At 47.2% G+C, this 19,198-nt stretch overlaps 2 protein-coding genes and 2 long non-coding RNA genes across 6 annotated transcripts in view; 2 read left to right on the top strand and 2 right to left on the bottom strand.

Annotated features, from left to right (window-relative positions):
- AVIL (advillin) overlaps window positions 1-4,916 on the bottom strand; it is a 53,473-nt gene extending 48,557 nt beyond the window's left edge. The window contains exon 1 of the mRNA XM_079966974.1: window positions 4,679-4,916. The gene's annotated coding sequence lies outside the window, so the exon portion shown is untranslated. The remainder of the gene's footprint in view (window positions 1-4,678) is intronic.
- A 1,483-nt stretch (window positions 4,917-6,399) lies between these two features.
- Window positions 6,400-9,270, top strand: LOC307210788. Its single transcript, XR_013836114.1, has 2 exons — window positions 6,400-8,330; window positions 8,475-9,270. It is a non-coding gene; the product is annotated as an uncharacterized lncRNA (long non-coding RNA).
- Window positions 8,441-19,198, bottom strand: part of CTDSP2 (CTD small phosphatase 2) — a 69,390-nt gene continuing 58,632 nt past the window's right edge. For both annotated transcript variants that reach the window (XM_079966905.1, XM_079966906.1), the window contains 5 exons: window positions 15,543-15,644; window positions 13,965-14,021; window positions 11,889-11,981; window positions 11,011-11,196; window positions 8,441-10,071 (listed from right to left, as the gene is read on the bottom strand). In XM_079966905.1, coding sequence (XP_079823031.1) covers window positions 9,946-10,071; window positions 11,011-11,196; window positions 11,889-11,981; window positions 13,965-14,021; window positions 15,543-15,644 — 564 coding nt within the window. In that variant the 3' untranslated portion in view covers window positions 8,441-9,945. The remainder of the gene's footprint in view (window positions 10,072-11,010; window positions 11,197-11,888; window positions 11,982-13,964; window positions 14,022-15,542; window positions 15,645-19,198) is intronic.
- On the top strand, window positions 10,080-17,880 carry LOC307210797. 2 transcript variants are annotated; one of them, XR_013836124.1, is made up of 3 exons: window positions 10,080-10,926; window positions 15,002-15,066; window positions 16,302-17,880. It is a non-coding gene; the product is annotated as an uncharacterized lncRNA (long non-coding RNA). The 2 variants fall into 2 exon arrangements; XR_013836125.1 differs by lacking the exon at window positions 10,080-10,926 and adding an exon at window positions 13,688-13,917.

Here is a 19,198-nt window from a genome sequence, read left to right as displayed (position 1 = left end):
TAGCGAAACGCACATGGAAATTTTTGCATCAGAGTGGGAAATCCTCCATGTGGATTTTGCAAAAAAGTAGGAAATTCAGAGTCTCCTTGCTTCCTGTTTGTGGATCATTCCTACAGAATATTTGTGGGATTTGCCATTCTTGCATAACAACTAAAAAAAACACGTTCTGGTACAGTCATCTCAGTAAACTCAATACAGAAATATAATTTCACGTCACATCAGAACTAACTCATGTGTTAATGTCTCAGTCCAGCAAAGGAACAGCTGCTACATTTGCGCTGGGATTTTCCTTCTGGGTTCCATCAAACTTTATGGATGCAATGGCTGGTGTGGGTGAAAATCTTCACTAACTGTGATTACCAGCCACAGATAAGGACTGCAGTCTAGGCGTCCTCTCCAACGCAGTTAACTCTGCAGCCTTATTTCCAGGCCAGGTTTGTCTAATACAGAACCACTCTGTAGCCTTGAACTATGCCAGCTATTCCTGGCAGTGTCAAGAGTAACCATCATAGTCAAGTTGTGACTCCAGGGATGATAGAATTCCATGTTTTTCATGATTTGCCGGTTCAGCCCGGTTAAAAATTGCATTCATATAACATATACCGTATTGGCCTGAATAGAAGCCTCACTCTTTTTTTTTCAAAATTCTGACCCTGAAAAGTTAAAGTGTGGCTTAAACTCACAACCTTACAAAAATTGGCTTTTGCGGTATCGCTGCTGAAAAAGACATACGGTAAAATGGAAAACATGTGTGAGTGCCGGCGGAATTTTAAGGGAGCGGCTTATATTCGGGTGCGGCTTATATTCGGGCCAATACGGTAATTCATATAATAGAGTTACATAATGACTCTACCCAGATATAGTTCATGCCAGGGGTTCCAACTGGAATAAAATATTGGGGGGGGGGGCAGGTAAGCCATGGGTCACAAGGCACGGCATGCACACGCCATTTGCACGGCAATGCCCATCAACTTTGTGGGGGCCTGGCCCCCTCAAATATTTTATGGGGGGAGAGGGTCAAAGACCCTTCAGCCTAGGCTTCACTCCTGAAACTGTGTAAGATACATATTCCTTCCTGCATTGATATGCAGATTGTAATGCATGCTCTTATATCTCACAGTGCAAAAGGGATCGTTGAGGATACTTTGCATCCCGATGCCTCTAATTTGTTTAAAAGTGTTTCCCCCCTCAAAAGCAATCTTTAATCAATAGCACTGGTATTCATCCGTTACAATAGACCATCCCAGTTTCAATGGTGCAGCTTAGAACCAGGACTTCATAGTTTTATTGTAGCACCCTGCTTGTGGTTAACGCTTAGCTGGAATGAAATATTCAACGCAGCAATAGAGAAATTAAAATAATAATTCATTTGTCAGACAAATAAATGATAGGCACAGCGGTATATGGTTACCAAAGCTCTGCCTGCCCTCCAGCCCTGATGGCCAGCACTTATATTTCCTCAGCCCAGCCCCCTTGCTCCTCCTTTGGCTGTCTCTGTCCAATCAGCCTGGTTGAAATTCCTATTGGCTGTTTGCTAGAACCAATCATAAAAGATACACCCATTTCCTATTACCTTTTATGGGAGACAAAGAGCTATATTTCCTTCTATCCATAAATGGCAGACAAGTAGCCATATATCTTACATTTGCCTCGACAAGGCACCTTAATTACCAGATCACCTTTTGCCCCTGTTGCCCCTGCATTCCAAAACAAATGGCTAAAACAGATGGCTCGTGGTATTAAGTTCTTTCTAAACAGAGATCTTACTATTTACCAACTCTTAATTAGTGTTTTTGCAGCTTGATTGTATTCTGTAATATGTAGGGTCAGTGTAACCTTTGCTCCCAGCCTGTATTTCCCTTTTACAACCTTGAGAAACCTGTCTCCTGCTACTACTATAAATTAGGGGGGCCCTTATCCAGGAGGATAAACAACTGCCAAAGTCCTTAGCCAGCTGGTTTTCTGCCTGGCATGAAACATTTGCAAATCTTTAAGCTCATTTTAAAATACAGGCCTTGATCAGATGCCTCATTATGGTAGGGGTAGGAAATATTAGCTTCCTCATCCACCGTCTCTTCTGGACAAATGTTTTGTGGGCTGGGTGGGTGTGAAAGGTAAGAGGTGGGTGGGGCCAGAGGCAAAATTTGGAGGAGCAATGGCTGCAACAACATACAGTGGTACCTTGGTTTACGGACTTAATCCGTTCCGGAAGTCCGTTCTTAAACCAAAACCATTCTTAAACCGAAGCGCGCTTTCCCTAATGAGGCCTCCCGCTGCCAGTGCCCTTCCACTGTTCGGATTCCTTTCTTAGACGGAGGTAAAGTTCTCAAACTGGGACACTATTTCCGGTTTTGCGGAGTTTGCATTGTTCTTAAACTGGACTGCTCTTAAACTGAGGTGCTACTGTACTAGCTTTTACACAAACTCACACACCCTTCTTTCATCTCCTATCCAGGCAAGCAAAGAAACATTATTGTATGGTCTGAAAGGTGAAGTGTTGTTAAAGGTATCTTACAGAGAATATTTTAATAATAATAATAGGTAAAGGGACCCCTGACCATTAGGTCTAGTCGTGACCGACTCTGGGGTTGCGGCGCTCATCTCGCTTTATTGGCTGTGGGGGCCAGCGTACAGCTTCCGGGTCATGTGGCCAGCATGACTAAGCCACTTCTGGCGAACCAGAACAGCACACGGAAACGCTATTTATCTACTTGCACTTTGACGTGCTTTCGAACTGCTAGGTTGGCAGGAGCAGGGACCGAACAACAGGAGCTCACCCCATCATGGGGATTCGAACCACCGACCTTCTGATTGGCAAGTCCTAGGCTCTGTGGTTTAACCCACAGCGCCACCCACGTCCCTTAATAATAAAAATAATAGGCAGCTAATCCAAGCGATTTTGGACTCAACCTTCTTTTTCAAAGTAAGTTTGTTGTCACTCTTCTGCAGAAAGGTTTTAGAATGATTTAAGAAGACTTGGGTGTGGCATCTGGTTATCAGGGAACACTGATATCCATGGGAACGAGACAGAGGAGGGGGGCATTTGTTGCCTCTCCCCCCAGTGAACCATACTCTCAAGACATCTTTCTTTCTTTTTTTATTTATACCACCTGATATACATTGCAAAATGTACAGCCACAATTAACCTCATTTCTTTTTTGTTTGGTGGAATCTAGACACACATTTAAAAAAATGTTGCGAAATGCTTTTATAAGAAGCCTTTTGAAAAATATATTGCATTTGCCATAAGCTCACCATCACCATCTAGTGTCAGATTTGCATAATGCACTTGAAATGTACCTAAAGCGTTATATTTGCAGCTGTATAGCCGAGTCCTTTGGGAGAAACTACCGTTTTGGCCCGAATATAGGCCTCACCCACAAATAAGCCGCACCTTTAAAACTCAGCGGCTTGGGGGAGGTTTGGGAGCTGCGGACGGGACAGGCGCCATTGCCCCACGCTCCTGGGCTGCTTCGCTGGTGGCATAAGGTTGCAAATATAAGCAGTGCAGCACTTTAACTTTTCACAATTTGAATTGGGGTGGGTGGGGAGTGTGGCTTATATTCAGGCCAATACGGTAGGCAGCTCTCCACTCCAGAAAAATTCCCTGCAGAGAACCATGTCGAAATGCCCAGTGGCACACCTAACCCTTCAGTGTGCTCACTGCAGTCCTTCCTTCCTTCCTTCCTTCCTTCCTTCCTTCCTTCCTTCCTTCCTATAGCTGTTTGTTTAAATATTCTGCAGTCTGTAAAATGTCCATACTGTAATCCGAATAAACATAGAGCAAATGCAGAATTTGAGTTTCCTTGTCGTTGGAATATATATATGTGTGTGTGTGTGTGTGTGTGTGTGTGTGTGTGTGTGTGTGTGTTTTGTTTTGGGCCAGAACACAATCAGCCAGCCCTCATCCGAGAACATTCACTTTATTCCAAAATGCAGCAATAGTCTTGGCAGCTGTAATAGAACCACTAATTGACTTAACTTACAATCTGCTGCCTGTGATGTCACCTAATGGATGCCCAGAGTCACTGACTCATACCAGGTAGCCAGACATGAACACGAAACAGGGGAGACAAGCTTTGCCCAAGGAAAACGACTTCATTGCCTGGCCCTGGAATATGCGAAACGTGACTTCTGAGTATGTACAGAGTGCCTTTCGATTACCACCAAGGAACCGCAACCAGCTCACACCTGTCTTGTCTGGCAGACATGACCTGTATAAATAAATTTTTTTAAAAAACAACAACCCTCTGCTCACCTGGAAAGCTGTCTCATCTACCTGACAGGGCTGTTGTGAGAAGATGAGTTCAGTCTCTGTCACCTTATGCTCCCTGGATAAAGGCCAAGATACAAATAAAATTCTCTTCAGCTCAGCCGTTTTCTTATAGGTCCAAATAAATTTCAGAAATCTGGGGTTGAAATCCCATGCGCAACTGGGAGTAACTTAGGGGTGCTTGCTTCTGAACGGATATTCTGTAAGCTAAGCAGTTGTGTTTCAGAGTCCCTCTCATGTCTTTTGACTTGCCGTTAGCAGAATCTGATTTTTCTCCCGAGGCCTTTCCAGAAAACCTAGATCAATCAGGTCCTCTTGACAACCACCCCTTATTTCAAGCCGTGCCTGGGATGGTCCTGCCTCCCTCCTCTTGGTTTGACCACCCATAAATCAAGCAGCACTCACCTGCGTCTGCTGCTGACGCCTCTGCGCTGTAAGGCTCAGGGCTGAGGAGCACAAGCTGTTCAGGCAGGAAGAAATGGGTTGCTCCAGCTCCGAGTAGCACAGTCAGTCCAGAGGAACGATCCAGGCTCCTTCGCTAAGATTTGCCTGCATTTGCATCTTGCCTTTATATCAGCCGCCTGGGCCAATCAGTGCTGGGCTAGCCCAGCAGCATGGATTAGTTTAGGGAAAATATCTTTTATTTGTTTCTGGCAAAAGGAGACCTCCCAAGTCTGTTTTCTCTTCTCCGCATGCACTCCACCCATGTCCACTCCACCCATTTCCCATTGATTTTTCTAAAGTGCAGCGCTGCATCAATAATGCAAAGAAATGGGGGCAGGAGATGGGGAATCTAACCACATTAGAGTGGCTTGCTCGGAACCAAGGAGGAGAGGAAGGCTGGGGGGAGAGGCAATTGGCTTTGCCCTTCAGAGAGAAGGGTTGTCCGCCAGGGATAATCTCGATACTTCTGAGGTCTCCAGCAAATCTTTTAAATGGTGCACTGGATATCAAGTGGGGCATCAAAGGAGGTTCTCCAAGGCAAGGCTGGCCTCAGAGAGCGGGGCAGTCAGTCAAGAAGACAAAAGGACCACTGGCAGGGAGAATTCCACATGTCCCACCTTGCTCTCAGGTTAAGGGCGGCTGTCTTGCCTGGACCTACTCCTGCCCCCCAAATATAAAACCCGGAGCAGTCAAGCCTTGTGATCCTCAACCAAGTCCTGCAGTTGGTTTTGCACATGGAGTTCATCGGTTAGTACCGTGTTTTTCGCTCCACAAGACACACTTTTTTCCTCCTAAAAAGAGGAGGTGTCTGTGCGTCTTTTGGAGTAAATGTGTGGTCGATCGCTGGCTCCCTTTCTGGCCCTGCTCCCTTGCCCTGGCCTCCATTGTTGAATGTTCTGCAGTGGGCGGCTGTTTTCCCCAGTGACATGTGACTGGCTGATTAGATTATCTGCCTAGAAGCTAAAGAACTATGAGTTGAGCCCCATGAAAACAGGATTTTTTTCCCTTTGCAAAGTAAGCTCAACAACTTTGAGCTGATCCCCCCAAAACGAGGCTTTCCCCCTTTCCTCCTCTAAAAACTAGGTGCGTCTTATGGTCAGGTGCATCTTTTGGAGTGAAAAATACGGTAAGCGAAAAATCAAGGGATGAAGTCAGGGGAGAGCAAACCTTCACAGTTCATAGATGAAGCTGCTAGATCCCGTTCCCATCACTTACCCCTCCTCTGAATTCTAAAAATTAAAATGCTTTCTGCTTTTATCCACCCCCCTTTACTCCCCCCCCCCAGGGTAGTCTTACCCATGTTTTTGGATTATAGCACTCAGTAACTTTTAACAAATGACTCAAATCCCTTCAGTGAAATGTAATTGTCCATAGCTCCCCACCCCCAATGCCGACTACCCTCTAGCTCTGATATGCTCCTGCATCGCTTGATTTCTCATATTGTAAAGGGCAGCAAATGTGCAAATTTGCTTTCCAAGGACAAGAATTGCATTGAGATGCTCCTAAACTCCCTTTGTGGCTCCTAAGCTCTCACCTGTCATTCCAGTTCTCATGTGTGAACCAGCCTTGTCTGCGGCGCTTGCAGAGCTAGACATTTTGCTGCCCAACTTCAAAAGGATATTGCATTTAGGCCTCCAGAACCCACTCTGCTCAAAGACTTAGGAAAAAGAGAAGACACACACACCTGCTCTCTTTTATTATTTCTTTAATTTGCAGTTAATACAAAGATTCCAAAAATAGAAAGAGATCGAAATGGCAGCAGTGCCGGCTTCAAGTTTTGGGATATCTTTTTTTTCTTCTTCAATTAAAACAAAATTTAAAAAAAAGAAAAACCACCCAGGAAGTGAAGACACATGACTAAGGCAACTGATGTTTTCATACTTCTATGAGGTGGGGACAGAAAGGGGAAGGCCTGGGCTCTGTTACTCAAAAGCCACCAGCTACGCATGTTTGAAAAGAAGGATGCAGGAGGTACAGCAAAAGACTGTGTGTGTGTGTGTGTGTGTGTGTGTGTGTGTGTGTTTGTTTGCTTTTGTAGGAGGAGTATGCAGGGCACCTCTAAAAGGCACACCCCTGATTAAGCATTAGGGCTGCCTCTTTGATGGGTTTGATCAAGGCACAATCCCAACATTGGCAATTGGACTCAGGTTATCATCATGGCTATTGAACAGGCCAAGGAAGCCTGATGCAGAGTGAGAACGGTTATCAGCAGACTCTGCCCTCGAGTTAATTCACAAAGCCAAGCTTGTTCCAGATGGTAGCCATCACTCGGCAGTCTCTGTAGTTCCACAGTACTTTCAACAAGCAAGCGTTCGCAGCTTCTTAAAACTGGGAGTGCTCGGTTTAATTTATCATGTGTCGGCCTCCTTAGCCAAAACCAGCTCCGCACAGATCCCACCACGCTGTGACTGACAAAACTTCCACCCGTTTGCCCAAATCTTAAGTCCCGTGACTGGGACGGAGGAGAAATCCTGGAGCACATTTCATCAGCCGAGGTGGAGGAGTGTAGAAAACAGGAGTGCAACATTTTCCCATCGAGTGAAGGGGTTTCGGAGCTGAGCTGAGCAAAAGGAAGGGCCAGGACAACAGCAGGCAGCTTGCGTGAGGAGGAGAGGGAGGGAAATGGAGATGAGTTTTCCTCGGGCAAAGACACAACTGCGAGGATAGCCTCAAACAGGAAGGAAAAACAAAGGGTTCTTGTTCTTTCTAGCACACATTAACTTCTCAGTGTTTAAAGCTCTCTCACTGTTGTGTGTCGTGGAGAAAACAGAATTACGAGGAGAAGAAACTCTTCCCTCCACGAAGCTAGGGACTTGTGTGTCACCTCCATTACCCTCTCCACAGCTGCTGAGACAAAGAGAGCGACACCTCATAGTGGAAGCAAGGCCAGCAAGAGGAGGAAAGAGAAGTAGCAGCCGCAGGCTCGTCTCAAGCACCATTTGAGGTCTAGCACACACACACACACACACACAGAGGTCAAGGAGTAGCCAATTCAGCACACTTAAAAAAACAGCAACGGAAATTCAAGAAGCACTTTGGCCAGGCTAAGAGCTGCCTGCTCACTCAGCCAACAACAAGGATTGTAAAGCTTTGGTCCTGTTGGGCCCCAAACCCCTGTCAGCCACTACGGACAACTGCCAGGGGTGAGGAGAGTCCTAAGTCCAGCAACATCTGTATGGGCCACAGGTTCCTCACCCCTGGTTTTGTTTTTTAGCTTCCTGCCCCAGGTGGTGAGGTGACCCACGCTACCTGCCCCCCTTCCCCCCACGTCCAAACCAAGGAGGCAGCACCAGAAAGAAGCAAAAAGAACCCTGAATGGCCCCATCCTGCCCCCACGACGGCAAAGCATGGAGTCACTTGCAATGTATTGCTTATGGGAGCGGGGGGGACAGAAGCAAGCTGGCGGAGCGGAAGGTATTTGGTTGCCACCAATGGCACTTCGAAAGCACTTGTTCACAGCACGTTAAGAGACATGACTAGGAACTTGGCCGCTCCCAAGTACTATCAACATCTACGTTTGGTATCTCGAGAGCTGGCGCCGCCATGAAAATGCTGAGGGGAAGAAGAGTGTGGCAAAAAGGCCCAGCTGCTTTTCTGGGGCCCGTTTCCTAAGGCAGTGTTTCCCAACCTTGTGCCTCCAGCTGTTTTTGGACTACACTTCCCATCATCCCTTGCCACTGGTCTTGCTAGTCAGGGATGATGGGAGTTGTAGTTCAAAAACAGCTGGAGGCACAAGGTTGGGAAACACTGTCCTAAGGAAGCCTGGCAGAAAAGAGAGGCGCTGTCTGTTCATGCGCAGAGATCGCAGCGACGTTCCTCCTCGCTCTCCCAACGAACACGGCAAGGCAATGGAGCAGGCCGTCCCCTGCCCACCCCCAGCTTCAAACACGCTAGTCCATGATTCCCTGAGGCCACCCGAGGGGCCGGGCTTTTCAAGTTACGACGATGGAGCCTAGAACGAGTCCTGAGTGGGAAAGGCAGGGTGCCTCTGCGGCACCCGCCCCAGAAAGCCACCCACGGGCAAAACGTCAGCACCCTCCTGTCCTTCAAAGCTAGCAATTTGCACGGAAGGAGGCTGGGAGAACTGACAGTGCTGAGGCAGGTTTATGGTAACCCTGTGACCTGGTCTGTGTCCCCCCCCCCCCCACACCCCACCCAAGAAGCAAAAATAGGCCAGAGCGAAGCAATATGGCAATCTCTGCAGCATCGGTCCTCAGCCAATGTGGAGTTTGTGGGAATGGGCCGGCTGACTTAGCCTCAGTCCTTTTCTACGCTCGTGCCACTGTTTTGTTTTGTTTTAACGTTTGGGGGTTTCTGAAAGGGTTCCTTCCCCTCTGGGGCTGAACCCAAACCACAAGACACAGTATAAAAAGAAGTTAAAGGCTTCCCAAAAGCCAACAGGATAATTAGGGACCAAGACCCCTGAAACTGCGGGTTTACTACTGCTCTGAAGGGGAAACGCTGGAAGGGAATAGGGAAAAAAGGAAAAAGGCCTCATTAAAAAATAAGACTTTCCCCCCTCTTTCTAACCAGGTATCCAAGGTAAGGAAAGCCTCTCCTCCGAGGAATCCAGTGGCCTGAGCAGCTGAAGGAGAGGATCCCTCCGAAAGACACCTGGCCAGGGCAGAAGTATTGGGCAGCCAGCTCAGTGCCCTGCCCTGCCTTGCCTGGGAGATAAGGCGGCAAAACTGCTAAGCCCCATGGCTGTGCCCCACGTCCCAGGTGAGCAGCACTCTCAGGAGCATCTAAAAGGGAGCGAGGAGGCAGGTAGCTTTTTTAATAACAAAAGGGAAAGGGTCAGCCAAATCATTTGGCATTGCTTTAGAGGAGAGGGTAGGCAGGAGGAACCGGCAGCTTACACCGCACAAACCACACCCAGAACTAACCACCCTGCAGCGAATGGAGGAAGCCGAGCCCTGGAGAAATGGTGCGACTTCACGATGCTCCCTGTATCCTCGCAGTGCATAGATACGAGCACTGTTGGGGACGGGGTCTTGGGTGACCCTGCTTTTGGAGGAAAGGCCAGAGGCTCTGGGATCTCGCCAGACCCTGGATGGAAACCGCTCTGGCGCTGCCCAGTGGGCGGCCCTTCAGGTTATTGCCTCCAAAGTGCTTGCATCTGCCATGCGGTGGGGTTGCGGAGAACCATCCCCACGGCTCCCCCTTCCCCTCCAGGCCAGTACTGAAGGCACTGAGTGAAAATGTTCCTCTGTGGGCATAGGAAGGCCTTAGGGTGCCCTCAGCTGGCCAAGGCTGGTGTAGACATCCTCCGCTTCGCTCAGCTCCTCAAAGATCGGGATCAGGTTCAGCAGTTCGGTGTCGGCCATGTCATCAAACCAGGACTGGACTGGCACCTACGGGGAAAGCGAAAAGGGCAAGGAGAAGTCAGTCGGGAGCACTGCGGTTAATGTAGACAGGAAGCAGAGACCTAATGTTTAAGGAACCAGGAAGACCTGGGAGCAGAATTCAAACACTGCAGTAATCACTTGGCTATTAATATGAAACATGGCGACATCCCCTCAGAAGAGACAGATTTGCCCTCACATCAGATTTAAAGGGCTTCGGAAGGTATTCAGGCGAATATTCAAAATTCAGTGACAATACAAGACTTAGTTTTTAAAGAGGGTGCATGAAAGGTAATCGTTGGAGACAAAACTAGTCACACTAATACTAACTGCTCACTCACTCCTACAATTATGGCCACAGCTATGAATTGTCACCTGGAAAACCTTGTAGATGTGCTCTGTTGGATAGGTTTGGAAGAATATTTCATGCGCTGGAGAACTTTTGGGGTTGAGCTGGCTGGAGTCGTGAGAAAAGGGAGGAAAAAAGAAGATTTGAAGGGGGAAATGATGTGGTACAGTCAGCCTTCCTGAGAATTTACCACTTCAGGTGTGTGTGTGTGTGTGTGTGTGAGAGAGAGAGAGAGAGAGAGAGAGAGAGAGAGAGAGAGAGAACATGTTTTGAATGGCCCTACCTAGCACACAAGTGTTGCAGTCAGCACCATCTTAAAAGGCAGGGGTGAGAAACAAAGGGGAATGCTTCATTTAAGAGAGCTTCTTTCACCTGGTGTCGATGTAACTATTATTATTTTCTTTCTAACTAAAAGCAGATCAAAAGATTTTTAAACCAACCAACCAACCTACCTACCTATCAAGAACTCAAGTCTTACACATGATTTAAAGAGCCTTTGCTGCTTTCCTGCCAAGGTAAGTCAAAAGTCAACGCCAGCTACTATTGACTAACCACTTATGGGGGGCACACCCACCCACCCCTCCTGAAGGCATGCTCACCGCATTCTCTGGATGGAAGATGTAGGAGGCGGGAGAATTGTCCAGGATCAAGGTTTTGCGCAGATCACGCCCCAAACGGCTGAGGTCCTTAACGTAACAGCCCTGGTGGAACACGCATGACTCTCGGAAGAGGCGGGCTCGGAAGACTCCACACTTGTCTAGCAGGTCAGTTACGGGGTCAGCATACTGAACAGAGTGATAAGAGGAGTGTGTGAAGACTAGGGCTCAGCATAAGAAAGCAAGAAACCCAACATGGGGGAATCAGGAGAACATGTAGGGCTTTGCCCACCTCTGGCCAGATAGTGCAAACATGGAATTTGGAATCTGGCATGGAATTCATTCATTCATTCATTCATTCATTCATTCATTTAAAGTTTCAAGTCCCTATGGATTTGGAGATCTCAGTGATGCCCAATGCAATTTCGGAAGCCAGCAAGGGCCTGAGAGGAACTTCCAGTGGTCAGTTAGTAGTGGAGATTTGAATACTCTGCATGGTCCTTCACTCTTCCTCACAGTTAGGAGAAGCAAAAACAAACAACTATACGCAAACTTGACATTTTGCACAATTTAGTCAAGTACCAACAGGCCAAGTGTTTCTTGCTGCAGCATTTGGGTTTTGAAAAATGCACAGGGTTATACACAGCTCTGAAGTTTCGGCAATACTCCAAGTTTAGCCCAAGTCAAAGCTGCTCCCAAACCAGTCTTCTAGCAAGACAGAGAGAGCGAATTGTCTATATTCACCTCCAGTTTATCTTCTGAGCTGAAAGTAACACAGCACACCATTGCCACCCCTTTCTGCCTTAGCTTCTGATAACTTTGAAAGTATCAAGCAATTCCTCAAGTCCATGTCTAGGCTAAACCCTCCTCCCCCTTCTCACCTTCGCCAAGCTGGCAGTGAAGAGCACACACTCAAACAGCTCCCCCATCCGCCTCAGGAACTCATCAACAAATGGCCTCTTCAGCACATACACCTAGAAGTGAGCAGCAGAGGTGAGGAATGACACAGAGGAACTACTGGTTTTATTTATCTACAACCCACCTTACAACTAGAGTGAACATGCTACTGTGAAAGACCTGGATTCAGTGCTGTGTTGGCCAAAGCACATGACTGCAGGGAACATTTTTAGGGGAGAAGCGATGGGGGGAGAGAGGATTCCCCCTGCTCATTGCTTTTCTCCCATAACCTCCCTCTTACACCAGCCTGCTTCCTCACTCCCACTTTGTGGAAAGGCAGAGTATCAATATAACAAACAGGATCCAGCCTCGTGAGCCAACTTTTGACAGGATCAAAAGGATCACCAGCAGCGAATCCAAACAGCCACTTCATAGTCTGATGTATACTGGCTAAGAAAGAGACTTCTCATTTCAGAGAGTGCGGCACAAACCCAAACCCACAACTTCCCAGTGGCTTGCCATTTTAGTCCATTCGGTGTTAACCCTTTATCACTGAACAGGACATAAGCTCCACTCCTTTTTGTGTGACATGGCTATCTAAAAAAGAAGAAGAAGAAAACGGAGGCAAGTGAAAGAAAACCTCCCCTTTAGTGGTGTAATGTGAACAATGGGTTAAATTACTGTGTGCTTGGACTCATTTCTTGAGAAGCACATCCTTTATCTGGATGTTCTGAGATAAGGGTACCAGGTGCACCGGGTTACCATAGCAAAATCAGCTAGGTTGAGTGCATGAGTCATTTGCCCTCCCATTGCTTCAGGAAATATGAAGTGTGCGTAGAGATGGGTATAACAGTCTCTAGGGCATTGTTTTCATTATGCTGTCTTGTCTTGTCCATGCCCTGTCCTGTTTGCTGTCTGACTCTGAATCCGTGAGAGTCAGGGGAAGAGGCTGTGAATTTCACATAGCAGCGTTAGCTAGCATGCTGATATAGTATTATTGGAATTCTCTGTACATATGCAACTTTACTTCAGTGACCAGAAGAGTTGTCTATAGTAGACAGTGCTGTTTAGCTTTGTCTTGTGCCTGTAGATAATGAACACTTTGCTACTTTGAAATGTATGGGAGAGGAGCTTTTTCCTTAACTGGGGACTCTGGAGGAAGCTGTTTTGCTGCTTGAGGTGTGGCGAACTACCAGCTGACTTCTTCAAGTCACCAGCATCCTTATTGATGGATAGGGAAACAACGGCCCTTTAGCATGCTTAAAGGTAAAGGTAAAGGGACCCCTGACCATTAGGTCCAGTCACGGATGACTCTGGGGTTGCTGTGCTCATCTCGCTTAACTGGCCGAGGGAGCTGGCGTACAGCTTCCATGCGAACCAGAGCAGCGCATGGAAATGCCGTTTACCTTCCCGCCAGAGTGGTACCTATATATCTACTTGCACTTTGTGCTTTTGAACTGCTAGGTTGGCAGGAGCAGGGACCGAGCAACGGGAGCTCACCCCATCACAGGGATTCGAACCGTCGACCTTCCGATCGGTAAGCCCTAGGCTCTGTAGTTTAACCCACAGCGCCACCCGCGTCCCCCTTAGCGTGCTTAGACTAACCCGAATGCATTTTAAATGAATACAAGCTGCCAACAGGCATTGTGGTGAACGGAATACTGTAAAGAAGCATAAATGCTGCAAAGCACATCAAGATTCCTCAAGGATTCCCCACCAGTTTTCAGCTGGTCGCATTTCTCTCTCCCAGAGCTCTCGCTGCCACGCAGTCAATCCACGCTGGAAGCAGCTACCTCCTGAAACAAGTAATCAAGAATAGGCCGTGTTGCCTGGTAACAGCCTATCCTGGATTACTTGAACCAGGCCGAAGCCTTCATAGAACGGTCTTCCTCCTCTTCTTTACAGCACCAAAATGGGAGGCGGTCTCCTTGGCTCATAAAATGAGACTGTCCCCTCCCTCTGCTGCCCCACCTCCAGAACAGATGCCAATGAGAACCCAAAACTGTTGGCAAGGTGGGTGGGTGGGTAGGGGGCCTTCCCTCCAGCAGCAGCGTCCTTACCTGGTGGGTTGTCCCCTCTATTTCAACAGGCACTATGAAGTCAGCATTGTTGATTGGCTGAGAAATGTTATAAAAGGTGCATGTTAGTCTTTGGAAGGTAACACAACACAATTCTACCCCACTCTGTCCATAAATCATGCCAATCTCTGTACCTAAGGACACTATCTGATGTTCACTGGGTTTAGCTCGATTTACCAGTACTGAGCCATATGCTTTTAAAATGACAGTCATGTCCACTCAAACCAGTGGCAGGGAATCTCCAGTTCATTGATGATGATGATGATGATGATGATGATGATGATGATGATTTTATTATTATTATTTATAACCCGCCCATCGGGCTGGGTTTCCCCAGCCACTCTGGGCGGCTTCCAACAAAATATTAAAATACAGTGGTCTGTTAAATATTAAAAGCTTCCCTAAACAGGGCTGCCTTCAGATGTCTGGCTGAATGAAGCCCCTCCAAGTCTCTGTATCTGGTCCTTTGAGACATCCATCAATGCCAGGATGCGCGTGTGGAAAACTAAGTGATTCTAAGTGCTTCTGCCATGTGGCCCCTGGTAGGCTGCCACAATGGAATGTGGCCCTGTTGGAAAAAGGCTCCCCTGCACTCCTATCTGAAATAACAAGGCACCTAATAACAGAATCAAATGATTTGTCAGGGAATCAATCGCTGAGTCCTTCTAACTCCTGTTGCCTGTTCAGTCCCCTGATAGCTTCTTCAGAATTTGCTGCTCAGAACCAGAGACGCAAATATTAGAAATTTCTTCCAGTGGCAGAGTTTACGTGTAGGGGTGAGGTGAGAAGGGTTCAGAGCCACCTTCCCAGGGCAGAAATGGAAACCGCCGTGAATAAATAGGCTTCCTTCTCCGTTCCCAGGAATAACAGCATTGTGTGTCTGGTATGCAGTAGGAACTGGTTGTAGACACAGAACTAATTTATTAAAATAATGGGAGAACCAAGGAGATTCTTCAAATAATCCACCACCATGCAAGTGGACCTCATTGACTTAACCTTGCTCTCTTTCCCCCTTGCAGCCTCCTGCAGAGACATCAAAATCCATTCCAGAAGATTCCACAACCATCTGGAACAGAATCTGAAGGTGCATGGCTGGGGTGTGTGGGTGGCTCTGAGGGGGGAGAAGGGGAAGGGGAAGTCACACTGAATAAGCAGAAATTCATTCTGTTGATGTACAGGCTGCACGGGATACAACCCTCTGGGTTTAGAAAACGTCTAACCAGGAAAACAATGAAGTTGAGGTCCTTTTATTTAACTCCCAGAGCCCCAATCCTATCCTTCACACTGATACTCCATAAGGCCCTCATCCTTTCATATGCCTTTGCAGCTGTTCTCAGAGGGAGCTGACTTGCACCAAACTAGTCCTCTTCTGCACTGTCAGCAGTGGAGAACCTATGGCCCTCCAGGTGTTGCCGAACTACAACTCCCATCAGCCCCAACCAGATGGCCAGTGATGATGAGACTTGTAGTCCAGCAACGTCTGGTGGGCCAAGGATGCCTTCTGCCTCGACCCCTCCCCACCCCCTTCTCAGAAAAGGAGGAGCATCCTTAGAACGTCACCTTGAAGGAGCTGTGCACTAAGGTCTCGTCCAGATCAATCACCACACAGATTCGGCCCTGGTCTTGCAGAGTCACCTCAGGGAGAAGGCACGTCCCAGGAATCTAGAAGAAGAGAGGAAACTTAGCCACCACTGGCATGGTGAATCATGTTGCTGGAGGTATATTTAACAAGAAGAAGAAGAGTTTGGATTTGATATCCCGCTTTATCACTACCCGAAGGAGTCTCAAAGCGGCTAACATTCTCCTTTCCCTTCCTCCTCCACAACAAACACTCTGTGAGGTGAGTGGGGCTGAGAGACTTCAGAGAAGTGTGACTGGCCCAAGGTCACCCAGCAGCTGCATGTGGAGGAGCGGGGAAGCGAACCCGGTTCACCAGATTACGAGTCCACCGCTCTGAACCACTACACCACTACACCACACTGGCTTCAAAGCACTGGGGAAGCCCAATATGAAGTCCTTCAAAACTGACTTAGGAAACTTTTCCCATCTTGTGTTTAGAGAATAGCACAGGCAATGCCAACAAGGAGTAGAAACCCTATGCAAAAACTTTCAAATGGCCTAAGGCTCTGGTCCTCATGAATCTTTCCACGTTTTTGCTAGAACTCTCAATTTTTATTTTTTAAAGGGAGGTTTTAAGACTACAGAGCAACTGGCAACCTCTGGTAAGAAAGTTTAGAGTTTGAAATGGCACAGATCAGAATAAAGGGAAGTGTTATTTGGGTTAGTGTGTGTATATGTGTGCTTTGCATCGCTTTGTAGGTTGACCAGCAGCAATAGAGAATAAGGCTTCTGTGATTCTTCAACTATTGCACAGAAGAAAGGGATTTGAGAATTATTTGCTCATCCATACAACCATTAAAGAGCATTTGATCAGCTATGGCCCAAATGAAGAAACGGGTTATCGTCAAAAGTCACTTGAGCTAATGGCCATCACTAGACCTCATGGCATGACGTTCTTGAAGATTTCCTGATAATGTGTGTGTGCTTCAGGTGGGGGGAGAATATGGGCTGGCATTTTTATTTCACTGACATGATGTCAACGCTGCAAAATACTTGCATGCATAACAAAGCACCAATCCTACGATGAACACCTTCCTGGAAGCAGCCCCAGCTGACATATTTAACAATCTCTGTACTGGACTGTGGTCCTAATATTTCTTTCCAGACTAGCCACATGCAGTTTAAGACCCACCAGCCGACATATTAAAAGGTGGGGTGAGTTGGTGTCGTCCCAACTTCACACTCCCCTTACTTTGCAAATTTTAACAACAACAAAAATCTCAATACTGTGGTATTTTGGTTCTCAAACACTTTGGTACTCAAACAACTTGGAACCCAAACACTGCAAACCCAGAGGTAAGTGTTCTGGTTTGTGAATTTTTTTTCAGAAGCCAAACATGCTCCGTTTTGAGCGTTTCGCTTCCAATTTGAGTGCCACACTTCCATTTTGAGTGTTACACTGAGGTCTGTCAGTTTTTGCTTTTTCTTTTGTGTTTTTGTGGCTTTTTTGTTTTGTTTTTGTGTCTGTGTGGAACCCAGTTCAGCTACTGATTGATTGGTAGTGTGACTGTGTGACTGTTTATTGCTTTCATTTTATGGATGAACGGTCTTGTTCGATAGTAAAATCCATGTTAAATTGCTGTTTTAGGGGCTGTTTTTAAAAGTCTGGAACGGATTAATCCATTTTGCATTACTCTCTATGGGAAAGTACGCCTTGGTTTTGGAACCCTTTGGTTTTCGAATGGACTTCCGGAACAGATTAAGTTTGAGAACCAAGGTACCACTGTATTAACTCCTCTTTTGTTCTAACTGAGGTAAAAAGTCCTTGTTTTGCAGTTTCATCACTTCAATTTTGCGCCAGGAGGCATTTTTATAAAAATTGGTCCTACGCCAGGTGGGGACCCTGTTGCTCCCCACATCTTGCTGGACTCAGGCTCCCATTAGCCAACATGGCAAATGGTCAAGAATAATGAGAGGTGCACCCGACAACATCTGGAGAGCCACATGTTCCCTATTTCTGCAGTACATCAGCCCTGCAGAGGCTACCTCTTGCTTCGAACAGACCTTTCTTGAAAGGGAAGGATGATTTTTCAAAAACCAACCCCACAGCAAAAGGAGTTTAGCACCTCAGAAATGCATGCGCCAGGTTGAGCCCAATGAAAGCCAACCATGCTGCAAATTCAAAAATTGAATAAATAAAAATAGCCAACAGGTGGCTAGGGATCCCATTCCCTTCCAAAAGACTACCATGCTGGTAGGGCAGGCATAGGCAAACTCTAGCCCTCCAGATGTTTGGGACTACAATTCCCATCATCCCTGACCACTGGTCCTGTAGCTAGGGATGATGGGAATTGTAGTCCCAAACATCTGGAGGGCCGGATTTTGCCTATGCCTGCGATAGGGCAAGCAATATTCTCCACAATGGTGCATTTTTATTTTCGTTTGCCCTTGGAAGTTATTGGTATCGTGGGGGAAACTGTCTAGACTGCGTGGCAAGATTGTCGTGCCTGAAGCTCTTTCCACGCGGAGGCACCCACCAGAGGGAACTACTTATAGCAATCTCCACATGGCTGACGTTGGAGAGGCACCTGCCCCGAGAGAGGCGTTACAGTGAGGAGGCAGCAGTAGTTTGCATTCAGAAGCACTCTGTCTGTTTGTGAAAACTGCGCTGCAATGCGGCCATTAGCCCCTTCACACAGGAAGAGAGCTGTCAAGAAGAGTTGCAGGCCAGCTTTCTCCCAGATGTGCTTGTCTGGTACGTGTAGAAGTCCCCCGTCCCCGCCCACTGCGAAACATTCAACCATGTGACCGCTTCTCCTGCTGCCCCCAGAAGAAGTCTGGCTCTTTGTATGAATGAGGTCTGCGACTGATACCTCTCTCGATAAATAAATTTGCTTAGTAAGTGAAGGTCTCTTTTCTCCCACACTCACAAACACAAATACCCACATGCACACACGTATGTAGGCAGGACTGTGTGTACATTGTGCACCCATCATTATGCTATGCAGAAGTGGAATTTGGTATCTAGAGCATCATCTGGCATATTTTGTACGTCGTCTGGAGGGATGTATGTGGAAGGAAATTTTAAAAACCACTCTATTTTTCTCTTTCTTTCCTTCTTTCACTCAATGACATTTCTGGCCCTTGTTACTGTGGAGATTAACTAGCCTGGAACAATCAAAATTAAGTTAAAGTAAAGGTAAAGGGACCCCTGACCATTAGGTCCAGTCGTGACTGACTCTGGGGTTGCGGCGCTCATCTCGCTTTATTGGCCGAGGGAGCCGGCATACAGCTTCCGGGTCATGTGGCCAGCATGACTAAGCCGCTTCTGGCAAACCAGAGCAACGCACGGAAACGCCGTTTACCTTCCCACCAGAGCGGTACCTATTTATCTACTTGCACTTTGACGTGCTTTCAAACTGCTAGGTTGGCAGGAGGAGGGACTGAGCAATGGGCGCTCACCCCGTCGTGGGGATTCGAACCGCCGACGTTCTGATCAGCAAGTCCTAGGCTCTGTGGTTTAACCCACAGCGCCACCCACTGTGTTATGTTAGTTGCAATTAAGTCTCACTCAAACGCTGCAACGTTGAAAACAGTGGGATTTGTATTAGTTGTGACAAACTTGCTCCACTGGCTTCAAAAGGACTTAGGGGTGA

Source organism: Podarcis cretensis, assembly GCF_951804945.1.
Source record: "Podarcis cretensis genome assembly, chromosome: 2".
Lineage (NCBI taxonomy): Eukaryota > Metazoa > Chordata > Lepidosauria > Squamata > Lacertidae > Podarcis > Podarcis cretensis.
Note: the sequence above shows the minus strand (reverse complement) of the source record. Positions and strands in the feature narration are given on the sequence as shown.